General features: G+C 33.2%; 3 protein-coding genes and 1 long non-coding RNA gene across 4 annotated transcripts; 2 read left to right on the top strand and 2 right to left on the bottom strand.

The window, feature by feature from the left end:
- On the top strand, positions 2,005-3,959 carry LOC104786075 (berberine bridge enzyme-like 7). Its single transcript, XM_010511400.2, has one exon. It carries the CDS (start codon positions 2,095-2,097, stop codon positions 3,721-3,723), a length of 1,629 nt encoding a protein of 542 aa, XP_010509702.1. The 5' UTR covers positions 2,005-2,094; the 3' UTR covers positions 3,724-3,959.
- LOC104786074 lies at positions 7,960-9,187 on the bottom strand. Its single transcript, XR_767449.1, has 2 exons — positions 9,039-9,187; positions 7,960-8,449 (listed from the first exon to the last, which is right to left on the bottom strand). It is a non-coding gene; the product is annotated as an uncharacterized LOC104786074 (long non-coding RNA).
- LOC104786073 (transcription factor bHLH53) lies at positions 11,059-12,033 on the top strand. Its single transcript, XM_010511399.1, has 2 exons — positions 11,059-11,739; positions 11,832-12,033. Exons 1-2 carry the CDS (start codon positions 11,059-11,061, stop codon positions 12,024-12,026), a joined length of 876 nt encoding a protein of 291 aa, XP_010509701.1. The 3' UTR covers positions 12,027-12,033.
- LOC104786072 (probable WRKY transcription factor 35) lies at positions 15,449-18,596 on the bottom strand. The gene is made up of 3 exons (XM_010511398.2): positions 17,681-18,596; positions 16,749-16,889; positions 15,449-16,128 (listed from the first exon to the last, which is right to left on the bottom strand). Exons 1-3 carry the CDS (start codon positions 18,268-18,270, stop codon positions 15,546-15,548), a joined length of 1,314 nt encoding a protein of 437 aa, XP_010509700.1. The 5' UTR covers positions 18,271-18,596; the 3' UTR covers positions 15,449-15,545.

The raw sequence follows: 20,233 nt of genomic DNA, 5'->3' as shown, positions 1-20,233 counted from the left end.
GGGAAACGAAACTCAATCCAGCCATCTACTCCGATCCCAATCTTCGACCTTCCTTCGACAAGTGGCATTTAGTACTTTCTCGATATAGTAAATAAACCAAGAGAGAAGCAGCCTCGTATGTATTTCGATTGATAATGATCAACAACAAAGACAATTTCTAATAGCGAATTAAGAAAGGATACCAATATATAGCACCATATGGTCGAAGACAAACATAAGTGAAATTTTATATATGGTTAAAAGTAATGTTCATAGTAAATCAAGCTCTAAAAAAGGCTAACTTTTGTATGTGACAACATAAAATATAATAACATTGAAATGAATCTTTGGCTTTTTAATCAGCAGAAAGCAATAGCAAGAAGTGAAAACGATCAAATTGATTGAGAAAAGAAAGAATTTAGGATGAATTACAAATGTTAAATTTCAATTTAAGATTTTCACCTCCCCGTGCGGCAACGCACGAGTCGCTTTCCTAGTTAATAATAAAATTAAACTAAGTGTTATTTAAAAAAACAAAAAGAAAAACTCACAAGTATTTCTATTTGGAACAAACGAAAATTTCGAAATAAAAGGTTTGTTATAGCCTATATAACTTATAGGCTTGTAGCCGGAGGGAGATACATTACCATTTTAGTCAAAACACATCACAATATACTTGAAAATAAAATAATTTAGAGATATAGTTTCTTCAAATCTAGACGTCAGAAAAAAAAATATAAAATCTAAACCTAACTCTGAGGCTATACTTTATAGACAGATTAACTGATCTCATTAATTTCTTTTAACAAATTTCTGAGTCATGTTGTAACTTTAATTGACCCATTACATTGTTCAATATCTCTATTATGGTATAACTTTTGGAGATAACAGAAGAAAAAAATCTATTACGGATAAGAGTTTAGAGTAAAGAGACGAGGAACCTCTCTTTCTATTGATATTGGTTCAATGATTAAAAGTTAAAACAACACATGTCTTCTTTATCTTCATACCTTCACGAGGATCATAACTACACTCACCGTGACCGTCCTCACCGATCAAAAACTCCTCGTGTGCTAAAAAAAATCATTCTGACGATTCTGTATCTCAATTAGGTATTAAAGGGTCCCCATGACCCATCTATCCATAACGACACGTGTCGACCTTCTAACGTAGTACTTCTGTAATTTAATCGCCTTGGATTTGCTCTAAACTTAATTTAATCACGCTACATGCAACAATTAAATACTAACTGTATTAAAGGGTCCCCAAAAACAAAAAGAACATATAATACTCTATTTCTTTAGATAAAAAAAAAAAAAAAAAAAATTCTGTTTTTTTGGATGAAAAAAATGAAATGATGAATTAAGCATGCTCTCGTTGAGAGTTGAACTCAAGACCTCCCGGTGCTCTAACCAACTGAGCTACGAGAGATGCTTTACAAATTAAAATTCACTATAAAATATTAATCAATTCGTATCACAGTTGATCATTGGGTGAGGTCGTGGAATTATGGCATTCCTATCGTCGACAATTCTAAAGTAACTTCCACTGTTCCTTTTTCATATGTCAAAGTAATCAATATCTTCTACGGAACTTATATCCAATATGCATACTTTTACTCATAATACTATACAAAATACAAGCTGATAAAAACAAACTACAATTAAAATAAGAAAACTAGCTAGCTACTCCTATAATATATCTTCAAACTGAATTAAAAAATTTCATAATATATATCTACCATACAACGCGGGAATATTCCCTGTAAAATAAAAATACACTATAAGCACACTTCCAATGATTAATTAATACTCTTTTTAATATCATAATTATATTTTTGATGTAACTATATTGTCAAATTAAATATTGAATGATAAGTAACTAAACCAATTATTTTAAAAGAAATGGCATGTGGGTATGATCTAAAGAAAAACTCAAATGTTCTTAATTAAGAACTTCTCCTCATTTCTCTTTTCATGATTTCGTATTATTTATATCTTAAGAAAGTCATTACGAACCTCTCAATGGGGATGCTCTATAAATAGTTAAATACACACACAACACACAACAATACTCATTCATTGTTCTAAAACCAATCAAGTCACCAATAACAAAATGCCAATGCAGTTCTGGTCACGACCAACGTTTCTTATTTTAATAACCTATCTCATCACAATTCAACGAGTCAACTCATCACCACCGTCACTATCTCTCCCGGAGAATTTCCTCCGATGTCTCGACACTCAGCCGTCCGACCACGGCAGTCCCAACTCAAGAACCGCCGTGACTCCCACAAACTCATCTTTCTCAACAAACCTAATGAACGGCGTCAGAAACCTCCGGTTCGCTTCTCCTTCCACGAGAAAACCAGAAGCCATCGTAGCCGCCGTAACCGAAACCCATATAAGAGCAACGATCTCCTGCTGCAAACTCCTAAACCTCGAGCTAAGGATCCGTAGCGGTGGCCACGACTACGAAGGCTTCTCATACACCTCTCCGGTACCATTCGTGATCTTAGACATGTTCAACTTCAACAAAATCGATATCAACATGAAAGACGAAACCGTTTGGATCCAAGCCGGAGCCTCGCTAGGTGAGCTTTACTACAACATTGCAAGTAAAAGCAAAGTCCACGCTTTTCCCGCCGGAGTCTGTCCCAAAGTCGGCGCCGGAGGACATTTCAGCGGCGGAGGATTCGGTAACCTAATGAGAAAATACGGTTTATCGATTGATCATATCATCGACGCTCAAATCATGGACGCCAACGGTAAAGTCTACCGTAACCGACGTGCAATGGGAGATGACGTGTTTTGGGCCATTCGCGGCGGAGGAGGCGGAAGCTACGGCGTTATCTTGGCGTGGAAGTTAAAACTCGTTAGGGTTCCGGAGAAGGTCACCGTTTTTAAACTTGAAAGAACGGTGAAAGAAGGTGCCGTTGATTTGGTTCACAAATGGCAACAAGTAGCTCCGGTTATCGACCGTGATTTATTTATCCGGTTAGAGATTAAACCGATAAACCGGAAAATCTCAAAAGGTAAGACTATCAAAGTCTCATTCATCGGAATGTTTCTAGGTTTACCTGAGAGACTCTTAAACATAACGAAACAGAGTTTTCCGGAGCTACACTTAACAAAATCCGACTGCATGGTTAAGAAATGGATCGAATCGAGCGTTTTCTGGGCTAATTACCCAGAAAAGGCACCGATCGAGCTTATGCTGAAGAGAGTATCAACAAACGAATACTACTGGAAACGTACTTCAGATTTTGTTCAGACACCAATCTCAAAACAGGGTCTTGCAAAGATTTTTCAGACGATGATCGACCATTCACCACTTCCACGACGAGTTTGGATGCAATGGAACCCTTGGGGAGGGAGAATGAGTGAGATAGCGTCTGATGCGACTGCGTTTGTGCATAGAGGTGGTAACGTTTTCATGATTGAGCATTTCATGAATTGGTATAAACCTGGAGATGAGCTAGAGGAGAAGTTCTTGTCGATTGCTAGAAGTTTTAAAGAAGCAATGGCTCCGTATGTTTCGAGGAATCCGAGAGAAGCTTTCTTTAATTATAGAGACGTTGATATTGGAATCACAACGCCGGGGTATAATGCTACGTATGAAGGAGCTAAGGTTTATGGGGATAGTTACTTTAGAGGGAATTATTTGAGATTGGTTAAGATTAAAGCCCGGTTCGACCGGACTAATTTTTTCCGGTCTCAGCAAGGGATTCCGGTTCTTGCTTAGTTTGGTGTTTGGTAGAGTCTTTGATTGTATTGTTTGTTGGGGGAGTGAGTATTATTAAGTTGTTAAAAGTTGAAATATGGGATCCAATGAATCTATATATAGGGTGTGTCCTTTTGTTGTTTCTGGCATGGGCTGATGATAATTTTGTGTTAAATAATGTGGTTTATTTTAATTTCCAAGAGAGGCCACGCAATGAAATCTATAATAAATGGAAATAATTTTCTCCTATTGTACCATGCGAATCTTTATAGTGAATCAGTGATGATGAGTCTGAAATGGTATCCGCGGCCCACGGACGAAAACAACAACACATTAAGACAATGCACATTTAAAAAAAACTGAGTGATGTAAATTTATACGTTTTGATGGATATATTTCGAAGAAACTAGAAAGTGAACCGGCATTTCCGGCATATGTTTTTCAAAGTTAGTATGCCAATTGCATAATTAAAAATAACATGTGCGGTTTGTATTTTTTTGGGGTACGGTTTACATTATTGTGTTGATAAATGGCTAATTCAATCTCTAAAATCACTCTAGTTCATACTATCACTAGATTCGGACCCGCACGTACGTGCGGGGTTGATTTCAAAAATTAAGATTATTATAAGGTTTGCAATATTTACGTATGTGCGGAATAATGTTTATAAACATATTTTTAACGAATATTAGTAACATTTATAATCTAAACTCTTATCAGTATATCATTTGATATGTTATTGTTTTTTTAAACGAAAAGAATGATCATATATGTTTTGTTTTTTAGACGAAAAGTATAAACAACTACAATTAAAAAAAGTAAGACGAATATAGAATGTTTATATCTTGACAGAAAAACCGTCACGTCCCATATATGTCATGTTTATTCTATTTCATAACTGTGATTTTAAAAATACTTTATCCATTTGAGATTGTATATTTTAGTCTAACATATAAAGAAATAGGTAGAAGATTTGGATGGGATATTCATACTTCATGTACTTTTTGTTTGGATATTTAATTTTTACAAATTAGTGGACATTATACAATTTTTCTTTATATTTCTCATTATCTATCAAATTGGATAAAATCTGCCATAATGATTAAAATTCCTAAACTTGATGACCTAAATTGTATAGCGTGACAAACCCACATTGATAGACTTACTTTGTAATAGTTTTGCTATTTTTTTACTTGCCACCCAAAAACCACATGAGCAATGTTTGTATTCGCCGTGTTGAATTTGCAAAACCCGTGGGTAACATGTATTTCAATAAAAAAAATTATCTATAAAATATGTCTTAAGAGATTGGATAAGAGATTATTTTATGTTTTGATAGACTAAAACTCAGTAAGATATTCAAAAATACTCAAATTTATTCCATTCCAAATTGCTCGTACTCAAGTTAGATTTTGAGAATAAAATATAGCTATTAAAAAAAAAAATTCTAGCCTGTTACCCAAAATTTTATATATTCATGTGTGAAAAGAAGTGAAACTATTCCTCTTTAAATTTGATATTTATTCATTAGTATTTATTAACAAAACTTATCCTTATGCACTAACACAGTTACGGTAATTATGTTGGTATGATAGGTTCTTTCGTTTTAGTTGGTAAGATAGCTTCTTTTTGCCCCAAAAAAAACTTGGTATGTTTAGTTCTATATTTATGCAATCGAATTAAAATTGATTTCTATATGTTATTTAAAATTGATAATTATATTTCCAAAATTTTATTGTAGGTTATTGGTTTCGTATAAGTTTGGATATGCAATTCTAACCAATACTCTAAAATATGTTTTGTTTGATTGCCACAATTTAAATAACACAAATTAAATGAAAAATAAACAAAAATGAATTTACAATTTAAAAATAATTTTGTAAAATATATTAATAAACATTTTGATTTTTTATACCGCACATATATACACATATATACCTATGCTATATGTGTGGATGGTTGCACAAATCTACTATACAATTATATTAAATAGAATCAATCACTTCAGAATTATATTATTGATAATTAAAGTCCTTTGTCAATACTCCTTCACGTTTCACCTTACATGTTTTTTTCTCCTTGACACCATATATAGTAACAACATTTGTTCTTTTTACCGCATGCAAACATATATATACATATAAATATTAAAATCATGTCTGACAAAAAAATATTAAAACCATGCGTGACAAAAAAATATTAAAATCATTTATATATTGGCATTTTCACGTATTTTTTTTTGTAGGAAGTAAGTACCTCCAAGTATCTATATTGGTATCTTCATGTATCATTAATAATATATAAAATGAAAATATCAATTTAAAATTTCAAATCTTAATTAAAGATATTACAATTTTTCATAGTTATGATAGTCTTAAGATCTAATTTCATAAAGATAAACAACATATTTTGTTGTTAAATGGTTAGGATTTTGTCAACAATGATGTAAATGATAACCCTTTTCAAGGATGAAAAATATTAGAATACTAAAAGCATAAAAACCTTAAAAGAGTAGTTCAAAATAGAACAAAAACGCCGCACATATTTTTTTGAGTTAAACATGAATTTTTGAACTCTGTAAAAAAATAGAATTCAACATAAATTAGTTTTATATTAAAAAAAGACTTAGAAAAGAAGTATGCATACTAAATACTTTATAAATTCAAACCATTGTTTTTTTTTTGTTTGTCAACCTTCAAACCATTGTTTATAGTTGATGATTTTTTTATTATTTTATCTGATAAAACGACATATCCCCACTGGTTTGAAAAAGCTTGACATCATGATTTGGATCTGCCATCGTTGGTAGCCATTTTGATATACAAAATTAGATATTTCAAGTAGGATCGGGTACAAAGCTCTTGATCTAACGATTTATAGTGGAGGTCAGCGATTTTATTAATAGGATAAATGCAATTGATACCATATATTTTCATAACAAAATTGTTTTTTTTGTTCCTGTATTTACGATTTTTTGAATTGAAAATGTCTATAATTTAGGTGATACTAATTAATATTGTTTGCACATTTGGTAAGTAGATATATATTTCTAAAGATTTTGAATTTGATCCTAATGACTCATATCCTAAACAATTCAAATATGCTTGATATTTAAATTCGTAACTGTTAAGATTCGGATTATGGAAATTTTGAATGCTAATTATTGTTGTTTACTTGTTTGAATGCTAATTATTGTTATTTACTTGTTTGAATGCTAATTATTTTTGTATGTCGTAAATGTTGTTTACTTGTTTCCCTTTTTGTGCTACTAATTATAGGTCTGTTTGGATACATGTTTACCTTATACAGTTCTTCTATTAATTGTATATGTTTGGCTCTGAGTTATATATATCCTTATTCTGTTTTAAATGGCATTTCATGTAATAATCTCTTAATCTATGTCATGTGTAGTTTGTCACTTTTTCCAAAGTAAACCTAGTATTTATGTACCTATGTGAACAAAAGTCATGGGTCCATTGCAAAATATGTTTCTCAGAAATCATGGCGCGGTGGTTACAGATGAACATGTGATAAAATTCACCTATTGAAAGCTTCAACAGAACATGGTCGAGTTGTTTCCAGTTATTGTTATGGGGCCTAGTCGCCTAGATATTTCATTTAACATATGATATCGACTATTCGACTGGTCCAAGCTGGTCCGCGACTTTGTATATGGTTAGTTACATTTATTAGTTCAACACAATTTTTACATGCTTAATTGAAGCATTAATGTGTCAAGATTCCAATACAAGACAGTCATCTTTGATTCTAACTCCCAGGAGCTTATATTCATGATGCATGGTGAAGATGGAAAGCCTCAAATTGATCCAATTCTGCAGGATACTCAGCCGCTTCTTCACGATTTTGGTGAGGTTAAGTTTCTAAGGAATCTCTTTCTTTTTAGAGTTATGATCGTAATTAAGTTGTTTTATACTGTGTCAAATTGGTTAAAATCCAATGTGGATGCAAATCTTGTATGAACTTTGGTTAATGAAATAGTTGCTGTTGAGATATAAAAAAATAATGCTTAATAGATATTAAAAGCAAAAAATTATATTCCAACTTGCAATATTTTGATAATGATATTTCTGTTTTCTACACCGATGGGAGTTAATTACTTCAGATGTTGGTTGTTCAACAAGGCTTTATTTGAGCGGATGGATGGATACGAACCTTTTTCAATAATGTTTTTTTTTGGCTCTGTTGTTAATTTTACTCTTCTTTCTCATAGTTCTTGAATCGTGATTCATTATTAGAAACATATGGAAACCACACTAACATATCATATTGCATAAAGTGTCACACACCACATCAAATTCAAACACAACAAAATAAACACAATGAAACATGAAACAGATTCCACAGCGATATCAGACTCAAGCACAACAAAATAAACCATCATAGATTCATGAACATAAAAACATAACTTCACCAATCATAGGAACGAGAGATTAGGAATAATAGGTGGGTTCCGTCTCTTGCTCATTAGAGGCATGTGTCTTTCGTTTAAGATAATGCAGCTTACATTCAGGTGGGAGGGCATAGAATATGCCTCGTGAAACCTCGTCTTTTGCGAGGTGTTCTATAGATTCCCAGTAAAGGGGGCTCTTACGAACCATCCTCGGAACTTCCCCCACTCGCTTGACAACAATGGCCATTTTCTCTTCAATCGATGGTTGGTATCGATTGTTTTGATTACTTACATCAGTCACCGCCTTAGATGTAGTTGCCATGTGTGTTAGAAAATCTGTAGGGTTATCAGAAACGAAAGATATATAAGCTTACAGAGCACCAACGTTAAGATCTCACATATGAAATAAAACTTATACAAAGTTTACAAACTTTAATATATACAAGAGACATGTCTATTGCTTTTTTTTTTTTTTTTTTGACGATCAACATGTCTATTGCTTTTATCATACCAAGTTCATATTATATCATACCAAGTTCATATTATATCATATCAAGTTAACGTAAAAGATGTTAAATGTGAGTGAAAAAGATTGATAGATCTACAAATAATTCCAGAGACAGTAGCTTGAATCTCAGACTTTAAGTACCTAAGCTATATTATATATCGAACAGAGTACACAAAATCAAACACAGGTCAACCTATTCGTAAGTTGTCAACGAATAATTCAGCTATAATATGTTAAGATAACATCCTTAATTCCTTATATCCTACAATAATTATAATAACTAACTAAGTCTTTCTAACCAGAGAAACTGAAGAAAAAAAATAATCCAGAGAGAACATGATCGATCACTACAAGAAGACATCATGATCTTTAACAAAAACCTCAGTGAATCAAACTATGTCAATTAAAAAATCATACCAAGGTAGAGAGCAAAGACGAACAGATCTTTGAGCGAAGCAGCGAGAAAGAGTACACAGTGACAGTCCACACACACAAAAAAAAGTGAATGATCCCTTCACCCGAGAAAGTTAAAGCGTTGAGCAGTTTCTTTAATTTTATCGTCCTGACCTGATCCCATCCCACCAACTTTTTTTAAAAAATATTTATTAAGTTATTAAAGCCCAAAATCGTTCCAAAATGGGCTTCAAAGAAATTAATTAAGGGGCTTTATGTACCATTTAACGGCCAATTTATCTAATATTGCAGCCTCATTTTACTTAAGCTAAGTCGGTTAGTAATCTTGGCAGCAAAGCTAACGAATGAGGGCACTTGGACGTTGGAACCACTAAACCAGCTTTACCCGCCTAAGTCGCCGTCTTTTACCAAGTCCACCGAATAAAATTACAATTAAAAGATTAATCAGTTACTAGATGTTGTTTACAAATTGATCTTGTTTTCAATTAATACTTGACTACTTTGTCAGGAAATAATATATACAGGATATCACGAAGAAGAAAACATTATTAGAATTATCACAACAACGTATATGATATCATCTAATTTACATACAAGATACAACCAAACCCAACTTCATAACCACGCAACATCAAGCTGATCAAGCACAACAATAATAAACACACGAACATTACAACATAATTTTATTAATCATAGGTGGGTTCAGGCGTTCAGCCTCTTCCACATTGGAAGCTCTTGTCTTTCGTTTTAGATAATGCAGCTTACATCCATCTGGGACTGGGAGTGCATAGGAGCTGAATAACATTTTTCGTTAAGGGGCTTTGTTTCCTTTTAACGGCCCATTTAGCTCATTTTTACTTAGCTAAGTCGGTTAGTAAACTTGGCGGTAAAGTCAAAGAGTGAGGCACGTGGAACCCACTAACCAGATTCACCCGCCAAAGTCGCCGTCTTTTACCAAGTCCAACAGATAAAAAAGAAAGGAAAAAAAAAACAATGGGCCTTTTAGGTTTAATAATTAATTTGCTGATTAAAAAATCGAAATTATTTATTTCTAAATGAAGGATTAAGGAAAAAAATGAGAGGCTATGAGGTTAGTAGAAATTGTATGGCCTTTTAGGCCCAGACTAAAATAATATCGAGAGGATGCAGTTATTGAGTGAAAGAGTAACGGCTGAGTAAATATGGGTGTATTCAATTATTACTATTTTTTTAATTAATTTAATTCTAAAATAGCCGCCAAATAACTTTTTTTAAGTGACGGTTACTCTTAAATTTGGTACCAAACCAAAAAAAAAAATTATGATTATATATTTTTTTCTGTCCATGCACATATAAATAAATTAGTAGCTCAATTTTCATATCGATAAGCTCAGGATAGCAAATATATTATGAATATATTTTAATTTTTTAAAAAAACCATATAAACATATAAATATATATTTTTAAAAACCATATAAACTGATCTTAATTCTAACTTTTCATTCAGCTCAATTGACACTTTTTTTTTACCATATACACTTCCGGATAAATAAATAACCTCAAATAAATTATTTACAATTTATTTTGGCGACGAATGTTTATTAAAGCTAGAAGTTATAAAAAAAATAAAAAGTGAAAATAAAAAAATAATGTCCTGATAATTAGGAGGTAGTTACAAATAATAAAAAATGTAAAACCCACAGTAACTCCTCCTTTGTCTTCGCTAAAACCCTAACCTCTCTCGCTCCGTCTCTTTCTCTCTCGTATATATGGTGTGAGACAGTTAACGATTGACCCAAACTTACAAGTTAAGTCTACTTAGAACAAAAAAAAAGACACGACAGTAGTATCCTCTAAAATCTATCTCAAGGTCTTTGCTTCTCTCAATTATCCTCTCTTGTCTTTACAATTTGTTTATTTTTTCTAATCTAGTAGCTCATTACTAGTAGTTAAAGCTTAATAATAATGCATTTAAGTACTTCGTAACTCCTCCGGATGCTTAACCTTCTTATTTACCTCTTATTTTACAGGTTTCATCTCCTCAATGTCCATGGATTGCTTAAGCTACTTCTTTAACTACGATCCACCTGTCCAGCTCCAGGATTGCTTTCTTCCCGATATGGATATGATTATCCCTGAATCTGACAGTTTCTTCCTCGAATCTCAACCGCAACTCCAGTTCCATCAGCCATTGTTTCAAGAAGAAGCTCCTTCACAGACCTACTTTGACCCTTTCTGCGACCAGTTTCTTTCTCCCCAAGAAATCTCTCTCCCTGACCCTAAAACCGAAATCTTCAACGAAACACACGACCTTGATTCCTTACTCCCCACGCCAAAACGCCAGAAACTTGTTACCTCGAGCTACCATTGTAACACTCACAATCATTTCCAGAGCCATAACCCGAGTTTCTTCGACCCTTTCGGCGACCTTGATTTCGTTCCAGAAGCTTCTTCCTTCCCGGAGTTTAGAGTTCCAGATTTTTCTTTAGAGTTCAAGGTAGGCCGACGAGCTGAAGACGACACCAAGAAACCGACGCTTTCATCTCAGAGCATCGCGGCTAGAGAGAGGAGAAGAAGAATTGCTGACAAGACTCACGAGCTCGGAAAACTCATACCTGGTGGCCAGAAACTTAATACGGCCGAGATGTTCCAGTCGGCCGCTAAGTATGTTAAGTTCTTGCAGAGTCAAGTTGGAATTCTACAACTGATGCAGACCACGAAGAAGGTAATGACCAACCCCAAAAAAAAAACCTTATAATCCAATTAAAATTACGTTAGAAGTGTTTTCTCACGAGCTGGTTTAATTTGGTGACGCAGGGTAGCTCGAATGTGCAACTGGAAACTCATGTTTTGCTTGAATCGCAAGCAATCCAGGAGAAGCTATCAACAGAAGAAGTGTGTTTGGTTCCGTGTGAAATGGTTCAAGATCTAACAACTCAAGAAACCATTCGGAGAAACCCTAAGATTTCTCGAGAGATCAACAAGCTACTGTCTAAAGATCCGGCTAACTAGTCTTAGTTTCAAGCCTAAAGTTCTCAATGCCTAAATTTGTGTCTGTTCTTGTTAATCTCTGTTTTTAGTTAGTGTTTTGTCTGTTGATGTAGTGGCTAATTATCCTGGTTAATGTCCTTTTAACTGGGAACTAATACTTTGTTTGTAACTTTGTATTAGTCTATGTATTAGCTAGCTATTGTCTGACTTTTTTCTTGTTAAATTAGCTTAATGTATGTCCGCAAGTTGAAACGTTTTAACTTTAAAGTGACGAGAGATCTTTCATCTTTTTGTATTCAGCTTTTACCCATAACAAATTTTCGGGCTTATTATTTCGTGGGTCTTACAAATTTTAGGCCTGAACAATAAACATTGAACAAACCTTCTAGTTCTCCCGATAGAAAAGGGCCGTTGAGTGATTGGTGGCTTGATTTTGGGGATTATCGAATTTAGTATTTACTACTATCATGCATGCCTTTATTTACGGGGGACAAAATTTAACTTTATAAAATCTATGTTTATTTATCTTTTTATGAAGTAGTTTGGTTATAAATTAAATTTAGAAACATCCTTTAACTGAGTTACTTCTATAATAATACTGAGATTGAGTGGTAGGAACTAGGAATCATGGGATCATGAGGGAGATAGTCTGTAGTCCTGCTCTAATGTTGATCTTCGTATCACTTTGATTTTTTGTTTAGTCTTTTACTACGATGATTATTTTTTAACTTTTAATAGAGGAACGTGGGTTTTCTTTGATTTTGGAGTGTTTGGATACAATTTAAGTTTTTTGCTACATCATACTATTAAAAACTACTCTAAAAACTATATATCATCAGGAATTGAATGAGAAAATTGTCACCTCGCTAATAGTAATGCTATGTGTGTCAAAAAATGATTATTTGGTATTGGGAATTTTTTTAAATTTTTAACTTTTTTTTTTCATTCTTGACTTGTGTGTATTTTTAGCTGAGTTTTCACTTAAGCTAGGGGAGAGAATGTTTCTGAAGATCATGCTAGACTAGAGTTGAGAAAAGTCTGCGTTGGGCTATAAATCTGAGAAGAAGATGTTGTCTAAGACACAAATGCGATTTTAATATTTTCTTAGAACTGGACAAGTGGTTGTGTGATATATTTAAACTTTCAAAACACCACATCGTACTTATTATTATAAAAAAAATTATGACCAACACAAAGCCTAATAGATAATTTTTAAATTAACTCAACTGAATATACTTACTGTAGCAATAGCAACACCATATTTTATTGTATACTTAATTATTCATAATTTTAGATTATCTATTTGAAGGGATTACTGATTAGTCTTAAATTTATTAGCAACCCATCATTATCATCTTACTGGCTTATTCTCCTTATTATGATTTAAGGTTACAACGAAGCTAGTCTAAAAAGCTTATCGATGGGACTTACCACTATACTTTATCATGTTATTATTTTCTCGATATATAACCAAAAGTTAATGTCCCATAATTATACCCAAAATAAACATCATAGTAAACACTTTCATTAATCTAAAAGAAGGTGACACCAAATAGTAGCATCCATAAGCCTATTTACCCACCAAAATCTTCGTCCAAATTAATATTGGCCTCTCGTTCTATATGTCCCATCGTGAGAGAATAAAATTAAAAACCATAGAAAAGTAAAAATTATGATAATTAAACGTGTAATATTCGACTGTTCTTTTTGTCTTGCCCCCCTCATCAAATCAAACACTTTCCTTAGAAAATAATTTAAAATAGGTTGTGATGCAACTTTTCTTTCTATCAATCAGAATCCGATGGATTTGACAAAACTTAAGGTCACTATTTCCAGAATGATTTTGATCAAAAGTTGAGATCCCACACACTCTCTTCTATCATCATATAATCTTTATTACCCTACCGGTGATTCTTTTTTTTAATTGTTTAAGTTAATTGAAGAATGTGTTGCACAGTTTTATTTATTTGATCAATTTAGTTTTTAGACACATGCCGCTGTAAAGAAACTACAAATGAATTTAGTCAAAGGCAAATACTAGCCGGGACAGAGAGTTCAAGGTCATGATGGACAAGATTAGAAATCAAGAAAAATCAAGAAACAAAGTAGACAAGTCTATTTCAAATATATGTATAACACAACTTATTTTAGTCAATAAATAATATGATCCAAGTAAAAAAAAAAAAAACAGGTTGTACTAATTAACTACTAAGTGAAGAAGGTTCGTAAACGATGCAGATTTTTTTTTGTAATACAATTTCTCAAATAATTTATACAAACATCATACGAGCTACAATTCAGCCAGAATGAAGGAAGACATATTATATGGGATTCTCATTTAATTCGTCCCGTAAGAAAAGCCATGAAACTAGGGTTTTCTTCCTGCCTTCCAAGATCATCCACATGCATGGAGCATGGTCAAAAAGAGAAATTGTTCTCACTATCATGTAATGTTTTCTTAAATTTATATTCGATTATGAGCTAGTTTTTTAATTTTAGTTTTTGGAGATTATTATTCAAACATCTCCTTCCCCAAAACATTTGTTTAAAGGAAAAATATCAGAAGGCAACATCTTCACAACTGAGAAATTAAATTATAATTTATCGGTGAGTCTGAGTCATGCTACTAAAACTGTGGATGGACATCTTCGCTTTGTGTCCCATCCACCAATATTCCTTAACCCCACTTCTCTTGCTCTATCCCAGTACCAGTTTAGCACGCACAAGCACAAATTTATATATACACACGTATCACCTATGTGTATATCTATGTCGTTCCATACATTCCTATTAATTATTTGATTTAGACTAAACTGGATAAATTAATGACCCAAGGAATTACATTACCTGTCTTAACTCTTAACAAGAGCCATATAAGCTCTGGCCACCTCTTGAATTTGAGTTCATTGTATTGTTAGAAATATCTTGTACCAAAAAGCAGTTTTCAAAATTCCAATTGGAATCTCAATTATATCAATTTATTGTGAAATGTGAATGCTTATATGACAACAATATTTGGTCTTTTTTTTTGTAAGCACTGAAAATTAGTTTGGACTCTACTCTGAGATCTTTGGATTATAGGAAAAAGGAAAAAAAAAGGTTTTGCTCGTTAAATTTTATAAACAGTCTTTGAAAAAAAAATTAAAACACATAGGCTCGCAAAAATACAATGGAGTTTTAGTGAACTAGATGGATCTCATCTAAAAAAATAAATTGTAAATGACTTGATTTCTGGCTACTCGGCGACCGTGGTATGCGCTAGGACTAATACGTCATTTAGTACAATCGTATCACAAGAATAATACTCCCTCCGTTTCAAAATATAGGATGTTTTAAGCAAAGCACGCATATTAAGAAGGCTTTACTTTTAATAAGTTCAACCAATCAGAAACAATACTGCATAATATAAAATACTAAACTAATCTAAAAGTTGCATTGAAATTTGAAAGAATCCTATATTATGAAACAAAAAATTTCTCCAAAACATCTTATATTTTGAAACGGAGGGAGTATAATTCTATGTATACATAATTAGAATATTTATAAGGACCTTGAGGAGTCGTCGTCATCAAAGAAATCGCTAAAAACGTCGGGAATGGTCGTTGTGTTATCCATGTTGCCTCCGCCGCTACTGTGATTTAGCAACATATCCAAAGAGTCTCCCTCAAGCTCGTCAAGATCTGCGAAGAAATCCTCCGGCTGATGTTGAAACGCGGGCAACAACTCCGGTCTATACGTATCTTCAACGTCATTATCGAATTCCATACTGTCATGGCGCTCCTCCACCTTCTCCTCTTTAACCGCCTCGGCCGCATAAGGAGGAGGAGTGGAAGAGGAAGGCAAGTGGGACTTATTGTGTTCGTCTTTGTTAATATTGTTTTGGGAGAATCTAGATGAGGGAGACGTAGTTGTGGCTACCGTTGCGGTTGTGGATTTGGAAGAAAGGTTTGATGAGGAGGAGGAAGAGGAACGAGTGGAGCCGGCGAGAGCATTGCGTTGAGTGGGCCATGGATGGTTATGTTCAGAGGTGTAAGTAATGACTAACATGTTTGGATCAGTGCGGCTACGTTCGACTTGTTTCCTAGCTGAACAACCTTTTGAGCTGCTACATCTGTAGTAACCCCTGAGAAACAAAGAATTTATCCTTCAAATAACCATCACAGACTTTTTTTTTTTTTTGTATCTATATATAGTTCTATACCATTTCAGATTTATTATTAGAAATAATAATCATCAATTAATCTGAATGATATCCTAGCTTTTCTGATGGAATCTATACTATGATTATAACTTATAAGATAAGTGTGCATCAAATGTCCCAATAAGGAATTTAATAGGCTTAATGTGCGCCGTAGAAAATTGAACGAACTTTATACTTTTATAGTTCCATTCTAATGATTGCACCTGCAATATTCTTTGTGAAAGGAGATGCAAAGCTGCAAATTCTACTTACATGTGAATTCTTTTTCAGTGGTTAATCAACAAAAAAAGTATTCCTTTTCTTACGAAACTTGGGTCGAAATAATAGGACACAATGGAACCAACCGACATATACATTTTTGTATTAAAATTTAAAAATAGTGATTTTTTCAGGTTGTTACAAAAACTTTCCTATTGAAAGAACATACTTATATATATTCGTAATATGTATAGTCAGTATAGACGATCGCGAACATAGGGTTATTATAACTATAGAAATGCATGAATATATATATGTATATAGATGTGTGTGTGATGTATTACCTTGGATAAGGAGAACCTTTGATGGGTTTTTGACCGTACTTTCGCCAAGCCCATAGATCAGACGGAACAACTTCTCCACTGGACCGGCTGTTCATCGCCGCTGGAGCTGGTATGCACACCACTTTCTTTGTCTGGCTCTTCCTGCATCCATTTTGAAGACCCATGTAAGTATTACGTCGTAGCTTTTAAAGCTAATTTTGTTATCTATGTTAGTGTGGGTCATGATGAGTTCGGTTTGAGATATGATGGGCATGGTACGTAGTAAATGATCGTTGTTTGGTTACGATGTTTACACTTCATATATGTATCCTGCGCATACTCTTTTCAGTTTGAAGTCTAAATCTCAATTCAATCAAAATCATCTAAAAGTAAAATGAACATTTATATATATATTTAACATTTACACCTAAAAAAAACAAGGAAATAAGATCGTACTCAAACAAAAGCAAACAGAATTAAAAATTGAAAAACGAAGAAATACAGCATGTAAGATTCGGAAATTTTACACGAAGGGTTGCAAATACATACACAAAACGAAACCCTAGTTTCAATATGTCTTATGTTAGTCATCAAAAAAAAAATATGTCTTATGTTTCATGAAAATAAAAATAGATTAATATGTAAACGTTGAGAATTGGTTTTAATAACAAATTGCGTTTCATTACAACTAATTTTCTTGACACACTAATTATAGCATATATACCATATAGTTTTTTTCCAAAGGATGTAACCTTGGTGAGTAGCCTAAATGGTTGTCATTCGTTATACGTACTACATTAATATAAAATCTCCAAAGGAAAAAAAAATCAAATATAGTCAATCACATGGTGTTATTATATATTTATCACGACTCTATAACATTAATGATCTCGTTTAATTAAGAAGGGGAAAATGATAAATAAATCATATAGATCGAATTTTAATCAACTAACCTTCTCTTTATGCCAAGATTCTGAGGGGAAGAGGAGATCTGATGAATCTGTGAGGATGATGACATGTTGTTACTATTATCGACTAGTACACAGTTTCTTGGACTATTAGTGGTATCAACGCTGATCATCCCCCACGGCGAAGTTGGGGCGTTGGAGACGGCTATGGCCGGTGAATTACACGTGGATGCATCTGTAATGATATTGCTTTGCGAGATCCGGATTCTTGGGAAGACACTGCATTGACTGTTAAGTTGGTCATCCTCAAAACCCTTTGGCAAGATTGCAAAGTTGTTGTTGCTTTCGTTATCTCCGGCACCGGATAAGAAACCGGAGTTGGCCGCGAGGTGGAAGAGAGGATCCGTCATGCTTACGAACGGGTCGCCAAAGGGATTTGTGAGACAGCTGACAGAAGCAGCGGCGGTGGGGAAATCTACGTGAAGATCTGACGTTGGCGGGGGAGACATGCTGCTCGGAGTTGGACCTTCCGGTGGCTCTGGAGATGACACGTGTCCTGAACCAATTCCTCGTACGACGTCTGTTAGGTCTCCTTGGAAGTTGTCCATGTTTAGTAACTCAAAGACGCTGCACATAATATGTATGTATGATGCGTGTGTGTGTTTATGTATATATAGGTATATATATACACAGAAAAAGAATTAGAAATCCCAAAACCTAAAGAAAAAAGTAATTAGGAAAAATGATTTAGAATCAGGTACATATATAAGATGATTATAATTCAGAATTCTCGATCGAGTTTTTGTGGTATATATCGGAAAAGAGTGATGATCAGTGATGTTGGATTATTTTCTTGGGGCAAAAAGAAGACGATGAAGAACAAAAAAATGGTTGATGAAACGAGAAAGGGACGCTGACTTTTCAGAATGAGAATATCTTCGACAACTTTTTCATGTTAAGAGAGAGAGAGAGGGGAGATCAGATTATGTAGTCTTTTATATATATAAAATGAACTAATTCATGACATTTGATTTAAGTATATATCTTTAGGAGGTGAAGTGATAATAATTTTAAAATGTATACAAAAATTTCAGGATCGAGACATATACGGCCAAGTCTTGTAGTACTTTTTTTCGTAAAACTATATTAGTAAAATATTACTAGTATCATATAATGTGAAAGGGCATAATGAGATGCTGCACTTGAGAGAAAAAAACAAGTGACTGGGAAGTAAAGAGATCGGCAAATAGCCGCATTTCTCGGAGTACGTTTCATTTTCATCCAATATGATCGGCCCACGTAGATATTCTGAAATTCATTTTCCTGTTGTCTTGAGTACCAAAAAATTTGTTTGTCTGTATGTATTGTATCAGTTTATTCTTATAAAAATGAATGATATGGGACTTACTTATATGTATTTTTATTTTATTTTTCTTTCTCCAACCATCTATGATATAGACTGTTTTTGTTTTGGACAAAATATGATAGACTCTGATATGTTATGTGATCGTTTATATATAATTGATTTCATCTGCTAATTTATGGTCCAGTTATATACATAACAAAACAAGTTATATTCGTTACTGTTATATATTGAATTTTGTCCTTGTTCAAGTCAACGGTGGTTGACTTGTTATTTAGCAGGTCATTTCGTGATTTACAGTAACAACAACAAAAGAAAGAGCATAAAGCAGTTTTAGTTCTTATAAAACTAAAAAAGGAGTTGCAATTTTAGTGACTATTATATGCCCTGCACCCTAACTAAATTCATTTTTTTAATCAAAATTTCAGAGGATGATGGGCTAATAACTAATCAAGAAGAAATCATTAGCTTGCATATAATTACACAGGGAAAGACGAAAGATATGACGAGGAATTCGTTTCCTGTCAGAATCGTATATGACAAAAAGAATTCTTATAATAACTTATAATTAGTACAATTTTAACAAGTGTTAATATATATAAAGAAATGATCTTGTTTTGTTTTGTTTGTGAATATAACACTTTTCCAAACTCGTCCTCTTCGCACTGTTTAGGCATATAATTAAACGATCTCATCAAACAAAATACATAGAATTGTTTTACATTATAAAAGACATTTGATTTTGATGTAATGTAAGTGGCCAAGACTGGCAAAATAACGACTCTTCGTAAAATACGAACAAATATTCTATAATTTATAATTAATCCAATTTCCAAATCTGAGTTGGTTTCTTTGAAAAAGAAAAACAATTCTCAGTTGGCTTATGGATGTAGATTGATTTAAGATTGGTGCCAACTAATTATACGTTTGCAGTTATCTCATTCTAGATTTGCCATATTGTCGCCAACTATATATTTCTTTACTACTTACTATTTTTATTGTTTAGATATTCTTTTTTGGACAAACACTTGTTTTCATTTATTCAAAGAAAGCCAAGTACAGAGGTAGCAAAGGATTCAAAGATCCATTGTTTAGATACTATTTACACCAAATTTCTTGAAAACATATATATATCTATGTATGGTGCCGACTAAATAAACTCGAGAATGAAAGTTGTATCATGGGTAATAAATTCCTCACATGGTATTAGCATGTGTTTTTATGCATGTTGGACT

The sequence above is a fragment of the Camelina sativa genome, chromosome 5, assembly GCF_000633955.1.
Source record: "Camelina sativa cultivar DH55 chromosome 5, Cs, whole genome shotgun sequence".
NCBI lineage: Eukaryota > Viridiplantae > Streptophyta > Magnoliopsida > Brassicales > Brassicaceae > Camelina > Camelina sativa.
Note: the sequence above shows the minus strand (reverse complement) of the source record. Positions and strands in the feature narration are given on the sequence as shown.

Coding starts and splice junctions, on each gene's coding strand:
- LOC104786075 (XM_010511400.2), top strand. CDS start 2,095: ATGCCAATGCAGTTCTGGTCACGACCAACGTTTCTTATTTTAATAACC.
- LOC104786073 (XM_010511399.1), top strand. CDS start 11,059: ATGTCCATGGATTGCTTAAGCTACTTCTTTAACTACGATCCACCTGTC. Junction 11,740..11,831: donor TGATGCAGACCACGAAGAAG/GTAATGACCAAC, acceptor TTGGTGACGCAG/GGTAGCTCGAATGTGCAACT.
- LOC104786072 (XM_010511398.2), bottom strand. CDS start 18,270: ATGTGCAGCGTCTTTGAGTTACTAAACATGGACAACTTCCAAGGAGAC. Junction 16,890..17,680: donor AATCTTGGCATAAAGAGAAG/GTTAGTTGATTA, acceptor AAATGGATGCAG/GAAGAGCCAGACAAAGAAAG. Junction 16,129..16,748: donor AAAGGTTCTCCTTATCCAAG/GTAATACATCAC, acceptor TTTGTTTCTCAG/GGGTTACTACAGATGTAGCA.